The sequence below is a fragment of the Siniperca chuatsi genome, linkage group LG16 (assembly GCF_020085105.1).
Source record: "Siniperca chuatsi isolate FFG_IHB_CAS linkage group LG16, ASM2008510v1, whole genome shotgun sequence".
In the NCBI taxonomy this organism is placed as follows: domain Eukaryota; kingdom Metazoa; phylum Chordata; class Actinopteri; order Centrarchiformes; family Sinipercidae; genus Siniperca; species Siniperca chuatsi.
This window is the reverse complement of record NC_058057.1, coordinates 27,881,436-27,901,094: the sequence shown is the minus strand read 5'-3', so window position 1 is coordinate 27,901,094 and position 19,659 is coordinate 27,881,436. Positions and strand designations below refer to the sequence as shown.

Here is a 19,659-nt window from a genome sequence, read left to right as displayed (position 1 = left end):
TCAGAAACCGCTTTATATAAACAAACACTGTCCCGCGTGCGAAGTTTCTGCTCGACGACAGCGGAGCCGTTACACAACCGGAGCCGCGGCCCTCACCCCACACCACCCGGTAACAGCGATCATCCAATCAGGAGCCGGCGCTCAGGGGGTGTGACCAATGGGAGAGGACGACGCCGTGCCAGAGGGGCGCCTCATTGGCTGATGAGGTACCCGCCCACTTGCCTTACTGACCGACATTCAGCCGGAGCCAAAGAAAATGAATAAATAACAACGGGACTCTGGTGGAGGCGGAGCGGCGGGGTGACAGCGACACCGCGTGGCGGGAGGCGGTACTGCAGCGCCACTTCTATTAGAAAACAACATTACATCGATACACAAGGGGGAGAAGAAGAAGGTTATTTATTCATTTTACTTTGTTTGTAAAATGCTACACACAGAACGCTAAACATAATAATTACATTTATATTAGACGTGAAATAAAATAAAACAATATATAGTTATTGATACAGCAGCAGCTGTTGATCTGGCTGCTACCAAAAGGAAAAGTACTCATCATGCAGAACGGCCCATTTCAGAATAATATATAGATTATATATAATTATTGATGCATTAATACTGCTGGGTCGCTTCATCTATAATAATAATACATCATCATTTACTAGTTGATTATATTTTGTGTTAATAATCCGAATCTGAAAAGTGATTAAAAGTTAGCAAATAAATGCAGAAAATGGAAATACACTAAAGTACAAAAACCTCAAAATTGTGAGTAAATTTTCAGCGTATGAAGCTTCATGAAGGTTATTAGAAAGTATTATATTGAGGTGTGTTTACAGACATAAACCGCTGTGATGCCATTTTTAAGGAGTTAAAGATTAAAATATTCAGTTTGGCATCGATTGATGCGTAAAGAGTTTCCAGTTCAATACAAGAAAAAAAAAAACATTCTTTGCAAAAACTGTCCCTTCATGTGTTACAGGGATTATATATCTGTGCACCGTAAGATCATCTTAAATGTGTTTATTTGGTGAAACAGTTTGATTCAAACGCAGCAGCACGTTTTCTTGGCTGTAACATGAAGAAATACGCGCATGCTGCGTGAGAACAATAGAAATATGTGAACCAGAGGTCAAAGGTTAAACACAGCGGAAAAGAAAAAGGGAAACAAACAAACAAAAAGGTTTCACACAATGACACTTCACAGCCTCTCTTCACAGTCTTTAAGGCTTTGTTGCATTTCATTCATGGAAATTTCAAATGAAGGTTTTTTTTTTTCTTCTATAAATTTAATTGAATATTATATTTTGCTGAGATTTAAAAAAAAAATGTTTCGTTTGTTTTGAACCGCAGACATCATAAAAAAACAACAAAGAGAAGATTCTTATAAACTTGTGTATATGTGGGCTTCACTACTCCCCACATTCAGGGTCTATTTATTAACATCTGCTTTTCTATACCTGTATTTTTTATTTATTTTATTTATTTTATCTGTTGCATCAGACAGAAAAGGTCCACTGCAGCTGCAGACAAACGCCCTCCAGCCGCCAGGGGGCGACTCTGACGGCAGACCTGCGTTTACAGGCCGGCTCGGTGGCTTCCCCAGCAGCCAATCAGAAGGCGCGCTGACCGGAAACAGCTGTCAGTCGCTTCCGCCCGTTGAGAGGGAAAATTAGGCGAATATTTGCTAATATATTTGTGCTGCAGAGACTGAAACTTTACCAATGAAAGGTACAACAAGTTCAAGAATCCATAAAATAATTCAGCCTTTAAATGTGCGTTTATAATGTCGAAGTGGCGCCAAACAAACCGGGTTTTGTTTCCTCGTTGTCTGACGCTGCTGGCAGTTTTTAAGCTAAACCTTTTCTGTCAGTTCAAGCTCTCATATCTGAAAATACACATGAAACCTGCAAATGTAGAGTTATAACAGTACGTGGTGTGGAAAGTTATTTTTTGGCGCTAAAGTGCCTTAAGTGACAACGCCTTTAAATCACAGTAAACAACAAAAAGCGCGGCGGCGGGAAACAAAGCAGGAATGAAAACTAGAAACAGTTTATTCTATAAGCAGGATGTGTAGAACCGAGTTAACGGTAGACCACTTGTGTTTACATGCCACTTTAACCCATCCGGAGTCACTTAAATGCACATTTAACTCCCATTGAGCTCCTTTACGAGCTAATATCTCAGTACGGAAGTCTGTTTTTGTGATTTCAACATAACGTTTAACTTTGTGGCACTGTTTTAAACAGTTTAACGGGTTTTAATGTGAAACAAATGTGTGTTTTTTCGTCCGAATCAGAAATGTTGCGTAAACGCTCGCTTTTAGTGGTTTTGTAACACCGGTTTCGGGCAGTTTTGTAACTCTGCTCAAACAAAGGCGTTTGAATTTCCCGCAGCTGGCGGGCGGCACGTGAGCGCGGCTCTCCCCCTGATTGGCTCCGTCGCAGCATCAGTTTAAAGAGCCATCGCGAGCTGCGTTTCTATTGGCCGGCTGCGTTCTAGCGCCAAGATTTCAATAAAAGGCGAGCGGACAGCAGAAGCCGCTTCAGTCTCTCCGTCTGTGTCCGCTGCTAGCTTAGAGCCTCTCGGTCTCTGTTTACACGCACTTTTAACTTCTTAACTTCTCTTTTATTTATCTGAACGCCAGGAAATCAAAATGCTTTCTGCTCGCTCTCCTCTTTCCGTCAAGAATGAAAACGCCCTCAGCGGTCAGATCGCCGACATGTCGCTGGACAAAGAGAACACGGTGAGGCCCGAAATACCTGGAAACTGATGTTTCATGTTCCGTTCAAACGTTAAAGTCTCCATTTTAAGCTGCGATCTGAGTGTTTTTAAGTTAAAGCTCAGGGCAGCCATTTCCTCAGCAGCTCGGCCCCGATTGATATTCGATCTGTGTCGCACACGGTTGATGGGATCGATCGAAACGTATCGATCCGGGACAGAAACGAGGTTTTTGATCACTGAGGAGGTCTTGTCTTTTGTCTTTTGTCTTTCAGCCACCGAGCCGGAACGCGACCCGCATCCTGGCGTCTAAAACGGCGCGCAAAATCTTCGACGGCCCTGCGGTGAGTGAGTCCGGATGCGCGGAGCCCTCCGGGACCCGGTGCCGGTCCGGCAGGCTCTGTGCGGCCACATTAAGGGACCCGGTGCCGGTGCCGGGCTGCGCTGCTTGTTGCGCTCAGCTGGCGCCTAAAATGTCGCTTCTGGCGCCAACACGGACAGTCAGCTGCTGATGTCCCGCTCCGGCTGCAGCTCGTGTTCACGCGGACAGCGGGACAGTTTCCCGCTTTGTTTACTGTCCAAATGTCCACGAACTCTGGAGGATTTCCTCTTTATTTCTCCCCGGCTGCAGCCGGACTCTAGTGGACTCAGAGAGCAGGAAGTGCGGTTCCGGTTGGAGCCGGAAGAGGCTGCAGACTGTAGCGCTGCCTGTTTCCACCTGTCTGGTCTCTGTAATACAGCACGATGCGTGTTGCTCACTGTGACGCTTCTCAGCTGACTGCAGCACAGCAGGCTGGAGGCTCTGCAGCTAATTATTATTATTATTATTATTATTATTATTATTGATTAATCTGCAGATTGATTTCTGACTGATCAGTCTTAGAGTTATAAAATGTCACATGATGGTGGAAAGTGGCCCCTCACAGTTTCGGAGCCCACGCTCTGCAGCATCAGCCCGTACAGACGGACAGGTGTGTGTGTGTGTGTGTGTGTGTGTGTGTTTGACAGTCTTGTGTTTTTCAGCCCAAAGCCGTGAAGAAGAGCGGCGGCGAGGAGGAGGAGCCGCTGCTGAAGGAAAACCCCCGTCGCTTCGTCGTCTTCCCCATCCAGTACCACGACATCTGGCAGATGTACAAGAAGGCCGAGGCCTCCTTCTGGACCGCGGAGGAGGTACGCGTGGACTCGAGTCCCGGCTCTGATCCAGATGTCGGCTCGCGGCGCTCTGAGCCGCTCCGTTAGAAACGCTGAAGTCTGAAATGTGCTCTGAGTTTAACGGCTTGTGTGTCCAGGTGGATCTGTCCAAGGACCTGCAGCACTGGGAGTCTCTGAAGGACGAGGAGAGGTTCTTCATCTCGCACGTGTTGGCGTTCTTCGCCGCCAGCGACGGCATCGTCAACGAGAACCTGGTAAGTCGAGCCGCTGCTCGTTTTCTCGATGAATCGTCTGAAACGACACAAAGTGATTTTATTTTGTCAACTTCCTGTCGCGTGAGATGAAGAGACGCAGACGTTTGTCTTTACTTGCTGATCGATTATCAGAAGGTCCTTCTGATTGATCGTTGCTCTCGGTGACTTGATGCCGTGGCCGTAAACGTCGCCGTGTTTCCTCTCCTTGTTCTCCAGGTGGAGCGCTTCACACAGGAAGTGCAGGTGACGGAGGCGAGGTGTTTCTATGGTTTCCAGATCGCCATGGAGAACATCCACTCCGAGATGTACAGCCTCCTCATCAACACATACATCAAGGAGCCCGCGGAGAGGTGAGGCGCCGCTCTGTTACTGGTCTGTTACTGGGTCTGTCCCGCTCTGTACTGGTCTGTTACTGGGTCTGTCCAGGTCTGTTACTGGGTCTGTCCCGCTCTGTTACTGGTCTGTCCCGGTGTGTGACGCTGTGTTCAATGACCCGCAGAGAATACCTCTTCAACGCCATCGAGACTCTGCCGTGTGTGAAGAAGAAGGCCGACTGGGCGATGGACTGGATCGGCAACAAGGACGCCAGCTACGGTAAACCTGCTCCCCGTGGCGTTGGCGCTCCCGGCCGATCGGCTTTGATATCGATCTTGTGTCTGGTATCGATGGTATTGATGCTGACTCTGTGGTCCCCCCAGGAGAGCGCGTGGTGGCCTTCGCCGCCGTGGAGGGGATCTTCTTCTCCGGATCCTTCGCCGCGATCTTCTGGCTGAAGAAGAGAGGCCTGATGCCCGGCCTGACCTTCTCCAACGAGCTCATCAGCAGAGACGAGGTGACGCGCCGCCGATCGCCGATCGCAGCGGCAGTAAGATCAATATGCAGATCAATATGTATCTGACAGGTGTGTGTGTGTGTGTGTTCAGGGTCTGCACTGTGACTTCGCCTGTCTGATGTTCAAACACCTGGTGAACAAGCCGTCGACAGAAACCGTCACCAGCATCATCAAGAACGCCGTGGAGATCGAGCAGGTGGGTCAGACGGACGGACGCAGGTCCGGAACGCGTTCTGGTTTCTCTGCTTCGCTCGGTCGCCGGTTTCTCCGGTTTTAACGCTGCGTCGTTGTGTTTGTGTCCAGGAGTTCCTGACGGAGGCTCTGCCGGTGAAGCTCATCGGGATGAACTGCGAGCTGATGAAGCGCTACATCGAGTTCGTAGCGGACAGACTGATGCTGGAGCTCGGCTTCACAAAGGTAACCGCACCACAGCAAAACCGCCGCCCCCAGTAGGACGGGAAGGTGGCGTTCTCTAGTGACGAGCAGTCCACAAGGAGGGCAGACTGAAACTGATCCAGGTCTCTTATTGTTCTAACAGCTGCAGGGTTGGCCACCTGATGATGATGATGAGTTTAGTTTCTGTCCCAAACATTCAGCACTTTAAAAATCCTGTCGCAGGATCAGAGAAAGTCTTTTACATAAATAAGAAATAAAACTTTATTTATACAGCACTTATCAAAACAAAGTGCTTCACAGAGAGAGAAATAAAACACCACAGTGAATCATGAAATAAAATACACAAAAGCAATAAAATAAACAGTTCAGGTAAAATCAGGATCTGCTTTCAGATAAAAATGTGTTTTGAGACGAGACTTAAACGAAGACTCTGACTCAGACAGCCTGATGTCTTCGGGCAGGTTGTTCCAGAGCCTCGGGGCCCTGATGGCCAAAGCTCTGTCCCCCTTAGTTTCCATCCTGGACTCAGGAACAGACAGGAGACCCCTGCCCGAAGATCTCAGACTACCTGAAGGTTCATAAGGGATTACAAGGTCTAAAATACAGTCTGGAGCCATGAAGAGCCTTAAAAGTAAATAACAGGGACCAACAGGGAGCCGATGTAAAGAGGCTGAACCAGGTGTGATGTGGTCGCACCTCTCGGTCCTGGTTTACAGCCGAGCAGCTGAGTCCTGTACAGTCTGCAGTCTGTCAGAGTTTTTAGATTAAGACGAGTGAACAGGCTGTTACAGTAATCGAGGCGTGAGGAGATAAAAGCACGTACAACAGTTTCTGCATCACTAAGATTTAAAATAGATCGTTTTTTTGCAATGTTTCTGAGGTGATAAAAACCTGATTGGACAAGCTGAGTGATATGTTGCTCGAAACATAAGTTGCTATAAAACAGGACACCAAGATTTCTTGCAACAGGCTTGATATGTTGCGACAGGTTACCAGTGGATGGCAGTATTTGTTTAGTGATGTGTTGGGGCCCAATAACAAGGATTTCAGTTTTATTTGAGTTGAACTGAAGAAAATGTATCGACATCCAGTGTTTTATGTCAGACAGGCAGTCCTGCAGAGAACTCAGCATACTGAGGTCAGTGGGCTCGACAGGGAGGTACAACTGTGTGTCGTCTGCATAACAATGAAAAGAAATACCATGTCTGCGGATGACATCACCCAAGGGAAGCATGTATAAGGAGAACAGTATTGGTCCCAGAATTGAACCTTGAGGCACACCGTACTTGATATGGGAAAAGGATGACATCAAGTTATTAATGCTGACACAGAGTTTCCTGTTGGACAGATAAGATGAGAACCAGTCTAGTCTTTTAAATCTCAAATTCAGCCGCAGAAGTCTTCAGGTTTATTGTTCCTCGTGCAGACGAGACGCTGAAAGCTTCAGTTTAACTTGGCGGCTCCTTGTGTCGCATCACGTGACGTGTTTGAGGATCAGGGTCGGGTCTGTAGAGGATCGGGTCTGTGATGATGAGAGGCGCAGGGGTACGGACCTCAGCCGATGATGGGGGCTGAGTGCTGCTGCAGACGCTCTGATTGGAGGACGAGTGGTTCGCTGACAGACGGGCAGCAGCACGAGACGGACGCCTGTCTGAACAGACCGCTCGAACTCGAAACGACCCGCGTTGTAGTCCGTTAGCGCCCGTTAGCTCGGCGCGTGCTAAGCTTAGCCTCAGAGTCTGAACTGGCGCTGGCGCCGGCGCGTCTCGCGGCGATAATAACAAAATGTCAAACCAAAAGCTTCGGTCGGATATTCAAATGTTGCTTTTCAGCGTGTCTTGGTGGCGTCGCAGAAGAACGAACTGACCTCTGATCTCTCCGCAGATCTACCGGGTGGAGAACCCCCGACTTCATGGAGAACATCTCTCTGGAGGGAAGACCAACTTCTTTGAGAAGCGCGTGGGCGAGTACCAGAGGATGGGCGTGATGTCCGGCGCCACAGACAACACCTTCAGGCTGGACGCAGACTTCTGAGGCCGACCCTCGCTCGGACTCGGGACTCGGTGCTCGGACTCGGCGCTGCAGCTGATGTCAAGTTAAAAACAGGAGAAACATTTGTGACTCTCAGAGTCGACCTGATGTAATTGCGTTCCTGCGATAGACTCTACCTCTCGCCCAGTGCATGCTGGGATTGGCTTCAGTCCCCTGAAACCTTCATTACATGAACAGATGGACCGTTTGTACAGAACAGTTTTATGGTGCAGCTCGTTTTTTGTAAATAAACTTGTTTTATCTGCGTTTTGTAATAAACTGTAAACTCCAGATTTATATATTAGTGCTTAGATCAGCGTGGCATGTGTACATTTTTAGAAATGAACTTTTTTTTGTTGTCCTTTTTATTAAAGCTATATAAACAGAAACCTGGTTTATAGTTTCTTTCCTGTGTTGTCTTTGTTCCTCCCCCGAAAGCACAGAATCAAAATGTATTTACATAGTTCTGGTATAACCTTTATTTAATAGTTTCTGGGATTTTATATTTCATAATTTCTATATTCTGGGAGACGGTTATGGAAGTTTATTCAGTGTGTGTCGGCGTCTCGCTGGTGAAATATCTGTAGGTTAATGTTCCGACTGATTTTCATACACCTGTGTGACAATTTCAGTGATTAACAGCAATTTTCACGTTAAACAAATGAGTCATTAATAAAGCTTGTTAGGTTATTTTGGTGATACAATTATTAAATTAATCGCAGGAAGGAAGGTGATGGCTTCAAATTAGAACAAAACCCAAAGAAATTAGGTTTAATATAATATAAAAATATAAATAAAACCAGAAGGTGCACTTTTAAGGAGCTGGAACCATAAAATGGTGTCATTTTTTTACTTGTATGTGTGTGTGTATGTATGTATGTGTGTGTGAATGTATGTGTGTATAAATGTATGTGTATGTTTTTTTTAAATGTATGTGTATAAATTTGTGTGTATGTGTGTATAAATGCATATATGTGTGTATGTATGTATTTTTTTTAAATGTATGGATGTGTATATATGTGTGTGTGTATAAATGTATGTATGTGTGTATGTATATAAGTATGCTTGTAAAAATGTACGTGTATGTATGTATAAATTTATTTTTTTATAAATGTATGTATGTGTGTCAAAATGTATGTATATATAAAATTATGTATGTATAAATGTGTGTATGTATAAATGTATGTTTTTATAAATGTATGTGTGTGTGTATAAATGTATATATGTATAAATGTGTGTAAGTATGCGTGTGTAAGTATGTATTTTTTTTAAATGTATGTATGTGTGTATGTATGTGTAAAAATGTATGTATGTATGTGTGTATGTATAAAAGTATGTATGTATGCATGTATAAATGTATGTATGTATGTATATATGTATATGTGTATGTATGTATAAATGTGTGTAAGTATGCGTGTGTTTGTATGTATGTATGTATGTATGTATTTTTTTTAAATGTATATGTGTGTATGTATGTATGTATGTATGTGTAAAAATGTATGTATGTATACATTTCTGTATGTGTGTATGTATGTATAAATGTATGCATGTTTAAATGTGTTATGTATGTTTTTATAAATGTATGTATGTGTGTGTATGTATGTATGTTTAAATGTATGTTTTTATAAATGTATGTATGTGTGTGTGTATAAATGTTTGTGTGTATGTATAAATGTATGTATGTGTGTATGTATGTATGTATGTATGTATAAATGTATATGTGTATGCATGAATTAAAGTATGTATTTATAAATTAATTTTTTTATAAATGTATGTGTGTGTAAAAATGTATATATGCACGTATAAATGTATGTATAAAAGTATGTATGTATGTATAAAAGTATGTATGTATAAATGTATGTATGTATGTGTGTATGTATAAATGTATGTATAAATGTATGTATGTATGTATAAATGTATGTATGTGTGTGTGTAAAAATGTATGTATAAAAGTATGTATGCATGTATAAATGTATGTGTGTATGTATAAATGTATGTATGTATGTATGTGTGTATGTATAAAAGTATGTATGTATAAATGTATGTATTCATGTATAAATGTATATATGTATGTATGTATAAATGTGTGTAAGTATGTGTGTGTATGTATTATGTATGTATGTATGTGCGTATGTATAAAAGTATGTATAAATGTAAGTATGAGTGTAAAAATGTATGTAAATATAAAATTATGTATGTATAAATGTATGTATGCACGTATAAATGTATGTGTATGTGTAAAAGTATGTATGTATAAATGTATGTTTTTATAAATGTATGTATGTGTGTGTGTATAAATGTATGTGTGTATGTATAAATGTATGTATGTATGCATAAATTTATTTTTTTATAAATGTATGTATGTGTCTGTGTAAAAATGTATATATGCACGTATAAATGTATGTATAAAAGTATGTATGCATGTATAAATGTATGTGTGTATGTATGTATAAATGTATGTATGCATGTGTGTATGTATATAAGTATGTTTTATAAATGTATGTGTGTATGTATGTATAAAAGTATGTATGTATAAATGTATGTGTGTATAAATGTATGTGTGTATGTATAAATGTATGTGTGTATAAATGTATGTGTGTATGTATGTATGTATACATGTATGTATGTATGTATAAATATATGTATGTATAAATGCGTGTATGTATGTATAAATTTATGTGTGTATAAATGTATGTGTGTATGTATGTATAAATGTATATGTGTATGCATGAATTAAAGTATGTATTTATAAATGTATTTTTTTGTAAATGTATGTATGTGTGTGTAAAAATGTATGTATGTATAAAAGTATGTATGCATGTATAAATGTATGTGTGTATGTATGTATATGTATGTTTTTATAAATGTATGTGTGTATGTATGTATGTATGTGTGTATGTATAAATGTATGTATGTATATGTGTATGTATGTATAAATGTGTGTAAGTATGCGTGTGTATGTATGTATGTATGTATTTTTTTTAAATATATGTATGTGTGTGTGTATGTATAAATGTATGTATGTATAAATGTATGTATGTATGTATATATGTATATGTGTATGTATGTATAAATGTGTGTAAGTATGTGTGTGTATGTATGTATGTATTTTTTTAAATGTATGTGTGTGTATGTATGTATGTATAAATGTATGTATGTATGTGTGTATGTATGTATAAATGTATGTATGTATGTATGCATAAATGTATTTTTTTTATAAATGTATGTATGTGTGTGTAAAAATGTTTATGTATAAAAGTATGTATGCATGTATAAATGTATGTGTGTATGTATGTATAAAAGTATGTATGTATGCATGTATAAATGTATGTATGTATGTATATATGTATATGTGTATGTATGTATAAATGTGTGTAAGTATGCGTATGTATGAATGTATGTATGTATTTTTTTTAAATGTATATGTGTGTATGTATGTATGTGTATGTATGTATGTATAAATGTATGCATGTTTAAATGTTATGTATGTTTTTATAAATGTATGTATGTATGTGTGTGTATAAATGTGTTTGTGTGTATGTATAAATGTATGTATGTGTGTATGTATGTATGTATAAATGTATATGTGTATGCATGAATTAAAGTATGTATTTATAAATTAATTTTTTTATAAATGTATGTGTGTGTAAAAATGTATATATGCACGTATAAATGTATGTATAAAAGTATGTATGTATGTATAAAAGTATGTATGTATAAATGTATGTATGTATGTGTGTATGTATAAATGTATGTATGTATGTATGTGTGTATGTATAAAAGTATGTATGTATAAATGTATGTATTCATGTATAAATGTATATATGTATGTATGTATAAATGTGTGTAAGTATGTGTGTGTATGTATTATGTATGTATGTATGTGCGTATGTATAAAAGTATGTATAAATGTATGTATGAGTGTAAAAATGTATGTAAATATAAAATTATGTATGTATAAATGTATGTATGCACATATAAATGTATGTGTATGTGTAAAAGTATGTATGTATAAATGTATGTTTTTATAAATGTATGTATGTGTGTGTGTATAAATGTATGTGTGTATGTATAAATGTATGTATGTATGCATAAATTTATTTTTTTATAAATGTATGTATGTGTCTGTGTAAAAATGTATATATGCACGTATAAATGTATGTATAAAAGTATGTATGCATGTATAAATGTATGTGTGTATGTATGTATAAATGTATGTATGCATGTGTGTATGTATATAAGTATGTTTTATAAATGTATGTGTGTATGTATGTATAAAAGTATGTATGTATAAATGTATGTGTGTATGTATAAATGTATGTGTGTATAAATGTATGTGTGTATGTATGTATGTATACATGTATGTATGTATGTATAAATATATGTATGTATAAATGCGTGTATGTATGTATAAATTTATGTGTGTATAAATGTATGTGTGTATGTATGTATGTATGTATAAATGTATATGTGTATGCATGAATTAAAGTATGTATTTATAAATTTATTTTTTTGTAAATGTATGTATGTGTGTGTAAAAATGTATGTATGTATAAAAGTATGTATGCATGTATAAATGTATGTGTGTATGTATGTATATGTATGTTTTTATAAATGTATGTGTGTATGTATGTATGTATGTGTGTATGTATAAATGTATGTATGTATATGTGTATGTATGTATAAATGTGTGTAAGTATGCGTGTGTATGTATGTATGTATTTTTTTTAAATATATGTATGTGTGTGTGTATGTATAAATGTATGTATGTATGTATATATGTATATGTGTATGTATATATAAATGTGTGTAAGTATGTGTGTATGTATGTATGTATTTTTTTAAATGTATGTGTGTGTATGTATGTATGTATAAATGTATGTATGTATGTGTGTATGTATGTATAAATGTATGTATGTATGTATGCATAAATGTATTTTTTTTATAAATGTATGTATGTGTGTGTAAAAATGTTTATGTATAAAAGTATGTATGCATGTATAAATGTATGTGTGTATGTATGTATAAAAGTATGTATGTATAAATGTATCTATGCATGTATAAATGTATGTGTGTATGTATAAATGTATGTATGTGTGTATGTATAAATGTATGTATGCATGTATAAATGTATGTATGTGTGTATGTATAAATGTATGTATGTATGTATAAATGTATGTGTGTATTTATGTATAAATGTATGTATGCATGTATAAATGTATGTATGTGTGTATGTATAAATGTGTGTAAGGATGCGTGTGTATGTATGTATGTATTTATGTATTTTTTTTAAATGTATGTATGTGTGTGTGTATGTATGTATAAATATATGTATGCACGTATAAATGTATGTATGTATTTTTTAATGTATGTATGTGTGTGTGTGTGTATGTATGTATAAAAGTATGTATGTATAAATGTATGTATGTATGTATATATGTATATGTGTATGTATGTATAAATGTGTGTAAGTATGCGTGTGTATGTATGTATGTATGTATGTATGTATTTTTTTAAATGTATGTGTGTGTGTATGCATGTATGTATAAATATATGTATGTATGTATGTATACATGTATGTATGTATGTGTATATATGTATGTATGTGTGTAAAAATGTATGTATGTATAAAAGTATGTATAAAAGTATGTATGCATGTATAAATGTATATGTGTATGCATGAATTAAAGTATGTATTTATAAATGTATGTTGTTATAAATGTATGTATGTGTGTATGTCTAAATGTATAAATGTATGTATGCATATATGTACGCATAAATGTAATTTTTTATAAATGTATGTATGTGTGTAAAAATGTATGTATGTATAAAAGTATGTATGCATGTATAAATGTATGTGTGTATGTATGTATAAATGTATGTATGTATAAATGTATGTATGCATGTATAAATGTATGTATGTATGTGTGTATGTATAAATGTATGTATGTATAAATGTATGTGTGTATAAATGTGTGTGTATGTATGCATAAATGTGTGTAAGTAAGTGTGTATGTATGTATTTTTTTTAAATGTATGTATGTATGTGTATATATGTATGTATGTGTGTAAAAATGTATGTATGTATAAAAGTATGTATAAAAGTATGTATGTATGCATAAATGTATGTGTGTATGCATGAATTAAAGTATGTATTTATAAATGTATGATTTTATAAATGCTTGTATGTGTGTATGTATGTATGTATGTATGTTTTTATTAATGTATGTCTGTATGTGTGAGTATGTATGTATAAATTTATGTATGTATAAATGTATGTATATAAATGTATGTATATGTATGTATGTATAAATATATGTATGTATGTATGTGTGTATGTATAAATGCGTGTATGTATGTGTTTATGTATGTGTGTGTGTGTATATATGTATAAATTTATGTGTGTATAAATGTATGTATGTGTGTGTATAAAAGTATGTATGTATAAATGTATGTATGTATAAATGCGTGTATGTATGTGTTTATGTATGTGTGTGTGTATATATGTATAAATTTATGTGTGTATAAATGTATGTATGTATGTGTATGTATGTATAAATGTATGTACGTATATGTGTATGTATGAATGTATGTTTTTATAAATGTATGTATGTGTGTGTGTGTAAAAATGTATGTATGTGTGTATGTATAAATGTATGTATGTATGTATTTATAAGTGTGTGTGTATATAAATGTATATATGTATGTATATATAAATGTATAAATGTATGTATGCATAAATGTGTTATGTATGAATGTATGTTTTTATAAATGTATGTATGTGTGTGTGTTTAAAAATGTATGTATGTGTGTATGTATAAATGTATGTATGTATGTATTTATAAGTGTGTGTATATAAATGTATCTATGTATATATGTATAAATGTATGTATGTATGTATGCATAAATGTATTTTTTCATAAATGTATGCATGTATGTATGTATGTCTGTATGTATAAAAGTATGTATAAATGTATGTATGTAGAAATGCGTGTATGTATGTATGTGTTTATGTATGTGTGTATGTATGTATGTATAAATGTATATGTGTATGCATGTATAAATGTATATGTGTATGCATGAATTAAAGTATGTATTTATAAATGTATTTTTTTATAAATGTATGTATGTGTGTGTAAAAATGTATGTATGTATAAAAGTATGTATAAAAGTATGTATGCATGTATACATGTATGTGTGTATGTGTGTATGTATGTATGTATAAATGTATGTATGTATAAAAGTATGTATAAAAGTTTGTATGCATGTATAAATGTATGTATGTATGTGTGTAAAAGTATGTATGTATGTTTTTATATATGTATGTATGTATTAATGTATGTATGTGTGTATGTATGTATGTATGTATGTATGTTTTTATAAATGTATGTATGTGTGTGTATGTATGTATGTATAAAATTGTATAAAAATGTATGTGTAAAAATGTATGTAAATATAAATGTATGTATAAATGTATGTATGCACGTATAAATGTATGTGTATGTATAAAAGTATGTATGTATAAATTTATGTTTTTATAAATGTATGTATGTGTGTATGTATAAATGTATGTATGTGTGTATGTATAAATGTATGTATGTATGTATGCATAAATTTATTTTTTTATAAATGTATGTATGTGTGTGTGTAAAAATGTATATATGCACATATAAATGTATGTATAAAAGTATGTATGCATGTATAAATGTATGTGTGTATATATGTATAAATGTATGTATGCATGTATAAATGTATGTATGTGTGTATTTATAAATGTATGTATGTATGTATATATGTATATGTGTATGTATGTATAAATGTGTGTAAGTATGCGTGTGCATGTATGTATGTTTTTATAAATGTACGTATGTGTGCGTGTATAAATGTATGTATATATGTATGCATAAATGTATTTTTTTATAAATGTATGTATGTGTGTGTGTAAAAATTTATGTATGTATAAAAGTATGTATGCATGTATAAATGTATGTATACATGTATAAATGTATGTATGTATGTGTGTATGTATAAAAGTATGTTTTTATAAATGTATGTGTGTATGTATGTATGTATAAATGTATGTATAAAAGTATGTATGTATGTTTTTATATATGTATGTATGTATAAATGTATGTGTGTATGTATGTATGTATGTATGTTTTTATAAATGTATGTATGTGTGTGTATGTATGTATGTATAAAATTGTATAAAAATGTATGAGTGTAAAAATGTATGTAAATATAAATGTATGTATGTATGTATAAAAGTATGTATGTATAAATGTATGTGTGTTTTAAAATATATATATGTATGTATAAATGTATGTGTGTATAAATGTATATAAGTATGTATAAATGTATGTATGTATAAATGTATGTGTGTATATATGTATATGTGTTTGTATGTATAAATGTGTGTAAGTATGCGTGTGTATGTATGTATTTTTTTTAATGTATGTATGTGTGTGTGTGTATGTATGTATAAATATATGTATGTATGAGTGTAAAAATGTATGTATATATAAAATTATGTATGTATAAATGTATGTATGCACGTATAAATGTATGTGTATGTATAAAAGTATGTATGTATAAATGTATGTTTTTTTAAATGTATGTATGTGTGTGTGTATAAATGTATGTATGTGTGTATGTATGTATGTATAAAATTGTATAAAAATGTATGAGTGTAACAATGTATGTATATATAAAATTATGTATGTATAAAAGTATGTATGCATAAATTTATTTTTTTTATAAATGTATGTATGTGTGTGTGTAAAAATGTTTATGTATGTATGTATAAAAGAATGCATGTATAAATGTATGTATGCATGTATAAATGTATGTATGTATGTGTGTATGTATAAATGTATGTGTGTATAAATGTATATATGTATGTATGTATATATGTATATGTGTATGTATATATAAATGTGTGTAAGTATGCGTGTGTATGTATGTATGTATTTTTTTTAAATGTATGTGTGTATGTATAAATATATGTATGTATGTATGTATACATGTATGTATGTATGTGTGTATGTATAAAAGTATGTATAAATGTATGTATGTATAAATGCGTGTATGTATGTATGTGTTTATTTATGTGTGTGTGTATGTATGTATGAATTTATGTGTGTATAAATGTATGTATGTGTGTATGTATGCATGAATTAAAGTATGTATTTACAAATGTATGTTTTTATAAATGTATGTATGTGTGTATGTATAAATGTATGTATGTATGTTGAATATATGTATGTTTTTATAAATGTATGTATGTGTGTGTCAAAATGTATGTATGTATAAATGTATGTATGCATGTATAAACGTATATATGTATAAATGTATGTATTCATGTATAAATGTATGTATGTATGTGTGTATGTATAAATGTATGTGTGTATAAATGTATGTGTGTATGTATGTATAAATGTATGTATGTATAAATGTATGTGTGTATGTATGTATAATGTATGTATGTATTTTTTTTAAATGTATGTATGTGTGTGTGTATGTATGTATGTATAAATGTATGTATGTATGTACGTGTGTAAAAATGTATGTATGTATAAAAGTACGTATAAAATTATGTATGTATGTTTTTATAAATGTATGGATGTATGTATGTATAAATGTATGTATGTATGTATGCATAAATGTATTTTTTTAAAAATGTATGTATGTGTGTGTAAAAATGTATGTATGTATAAAAGTATGTATGTATGTATGTATACATGTATGTATGTATATGTGTATGTATAAATGTATGTATGTATGTATGTGTGTAAAAATGTATGTATGTATGTTTTTATAAATGTATGTATGTGTGTATGTATAAAAGTATGTATGCATGTATAAATGTATGTATGTATGTGTGTATGTATAAAAGTATGTATGTATGTTTTTATAAATGTACTTATGTATGTATGTGTATAAATGTATGTATGTATAAATGCGTGTATGTATGTATGTGTTTATGTATGTGTGTGTGTATGTATGTATAAATTTGTGTGTATAAATGTATGTTTGTGTGTATGTATGTATGTATAAATATGTGTATGTATGTATGCATAAATGTATTTTTTTATAAATGTATGTATGTGTGTGTGTAAAAATGTATGTATGTATAAAAGTATGTATAAAAGTATGTATGTATGCATAAATGTATATGTGTATGCATGAATTAAAGTATGTATTTATAAATGTATGATTTTATAAATGCTGGTATGTGTGTATGTATGTATGTATGTATGTTTTTATTAATGTATGTGTGTATGTGTGAGTATATATGTATAAATTTATGTATGTATAAATGTATGTATGTGTGTATGTATGTATGTATAAATATATGTATGTATGTATGTATACATGTATGTATGTATGTGTGTATGTATAAAAGTATGTATGTATAAATGTATGTATGTATGTGTGTGTATAAAAGTATGTATGTATAAATGTATGTATGTATAAATGCGTGTATGTATGTATGTGTTTATGTATGTTTGTGTGTATATGTATAAATGTATAAATGTATGTTTTTATAAATGTGTGTATGTGTGTGTATGTATGTATGTATAAATGTATGTGTGTAAAAATGTATGTATATTTAAAATTTTGTATGTATAAATGTATGTATGCATGTATAAATGTTTGTGTATGTATAAAAATATGTATGTATAAATGTATGTTTTTATAATTGTATGTATGTGTATAAATGCATGTGTGTATAAATGTATGTATGTATGTGTGTATGTATAAATGTATGTATGTATAAATGTATTTATGTATATATGTATAAATGTATGTATGTATGTATGCATAAATGTATTTTTTTATAAATGTATGTATGTGTGTGTGTAAAAATGTATGTATGTATAAAAGTATGTATAAAAGTATGTATGCATGTATACATGTATGTGTATGTATGTATAAAAGTATGTATGTATGCATGTATAAATGTATGTATGTATGTGTGTATGTATAAATGTATGTATGCATAAATGTATGTGTGTATAAATGTATATATGTATGTATGTATATATGTATATGTGTATGTATGTATAAATGTGTGTAAATATGCGTGGGTAAGTATGTATGTTTGTATTTTTTTTAAATGTATGTGTGTGTATGTATAAATATATGTATGTATGTATGTATACATGTATGTATGTATAAAAGTATGTATAAAAGTATGTATGTATAAATGCGTGTATGTATGTATGTGATTATGTATAAATGTATGTATGTATAAATGTATGTGTGTATAAATGTGTGTGTATGTATGCATAAATGTGTGTAAGTAAGTGTGTATGTATGTATTTTTTTTAAATGTATGTATGTGTGTATGTATGTATGTATAAATGTATGTATGTATGTATAAAAGTACGTATAAAAGTTTGTATGCATGTATAAATGTATGTATGTATGTGTGTATGTATAAAAGTATTTATGTATGTTTTTATATATGTATGTATGTATAAATGTATGTGTGTATGTATGTATGTATGTATGTATGTTTTTATAAATGTATGTATGTGTGTGTATGTATGTATGTATGTATAAAATTGTATAAAAATGTGTGAGTGTAAAAATGTATGTAAATATAAATGTATGTATAAATGTATGTATGCACGTATAAATGTATGTGTATGTATAAAAGTATGTATGTATAAATGTATGTTTTTATAAATGTATGTATGTGTGTGTGTATAAATGTATGTATTTGTGTATGTATAAATGTATGTATGTATGTATGCATACATTTATTTTATTATAAATGTATGTATGTGTGTGTGTAAAAATATATATATGCACGTATAAATGTATGTATAAATGTATTTGTGTATGTATAAAAGTACGTATAAAAGTATGTATGTATAAATGTATGTATGTATGTGTGTGTATAAAAGTATGTATGTATAAATGTATGTATGTATAAATGCGTGTATGTATGTGTTTATGTATGTGTGTGTGTATATATGTATAAATTTATGTGTGTATAAATGTATGTATGTGTGTATGTATGTATGTGTATGTATGTATGTATAAATGTATGTACGTATATGTGTATGTATGAATGTATGTTTTTATAAATGTATGTATGTGTGTGTGTGTAAAAATGTATGTATGTGTGTATGTATAAATGTATGTATGTATTTATAAGTGTGTGTATATAAATGTATATATGTATGTATATATAAATGTATAAATATATGCATGCATAAATGTGTTATGTATGAATGTATGTTTTTATAAATGTATGTATGTGTG

The 19,659-nt window shown here is 32.9% G+C and overlaps 1 protein-coding gene and 1 non-coding gene across 2 annotated transcripts; both read left to right on the top strand.

Moving 5' to 3' along the window:
- The first annotated feature begins 2,524 nt into the window (after window positions 1-2,524).
- LOC122862665 (ribonucleoside-diphosphate reductase subunit M2-like) lies at window positions 2,525-7,772 on the top strand. Its single transcript, XM_044168207.1, has 10 exons — window positions 2,525-2,743; window positions 2,994-3,062; window positions 3,742-3,888; window positions 4,008-4,124; window positions 4,341-4,474; window positions 4,624-4,718; window positions 4,823-4,956; window positions 5,048-5,152; window positions 5,260-5,373; window positions 7,237-7,772. Exons 1-10 carry the CDS (start codon window positions 2,654-2,656, stop codon window positions 7,384-7,386), a joined length of 1,155 nt encoding a protein of 384 aa, XP_044024142.1. The 5' UTR covers window positions 2,525-2,653; the 3' UTR covers window positions 7,387-7,772.
- Window positions 6,874-7,012, top strand: LOC122863728. The gene has a single exon (XR_006375077.1). It is a non-coding gene; the product is annotated as a small nucleolar RNA SNORD94 (small nucleolar RNA).
- Window positions 7,773-19,659: the final 11,887 nt, after the last annotated feature.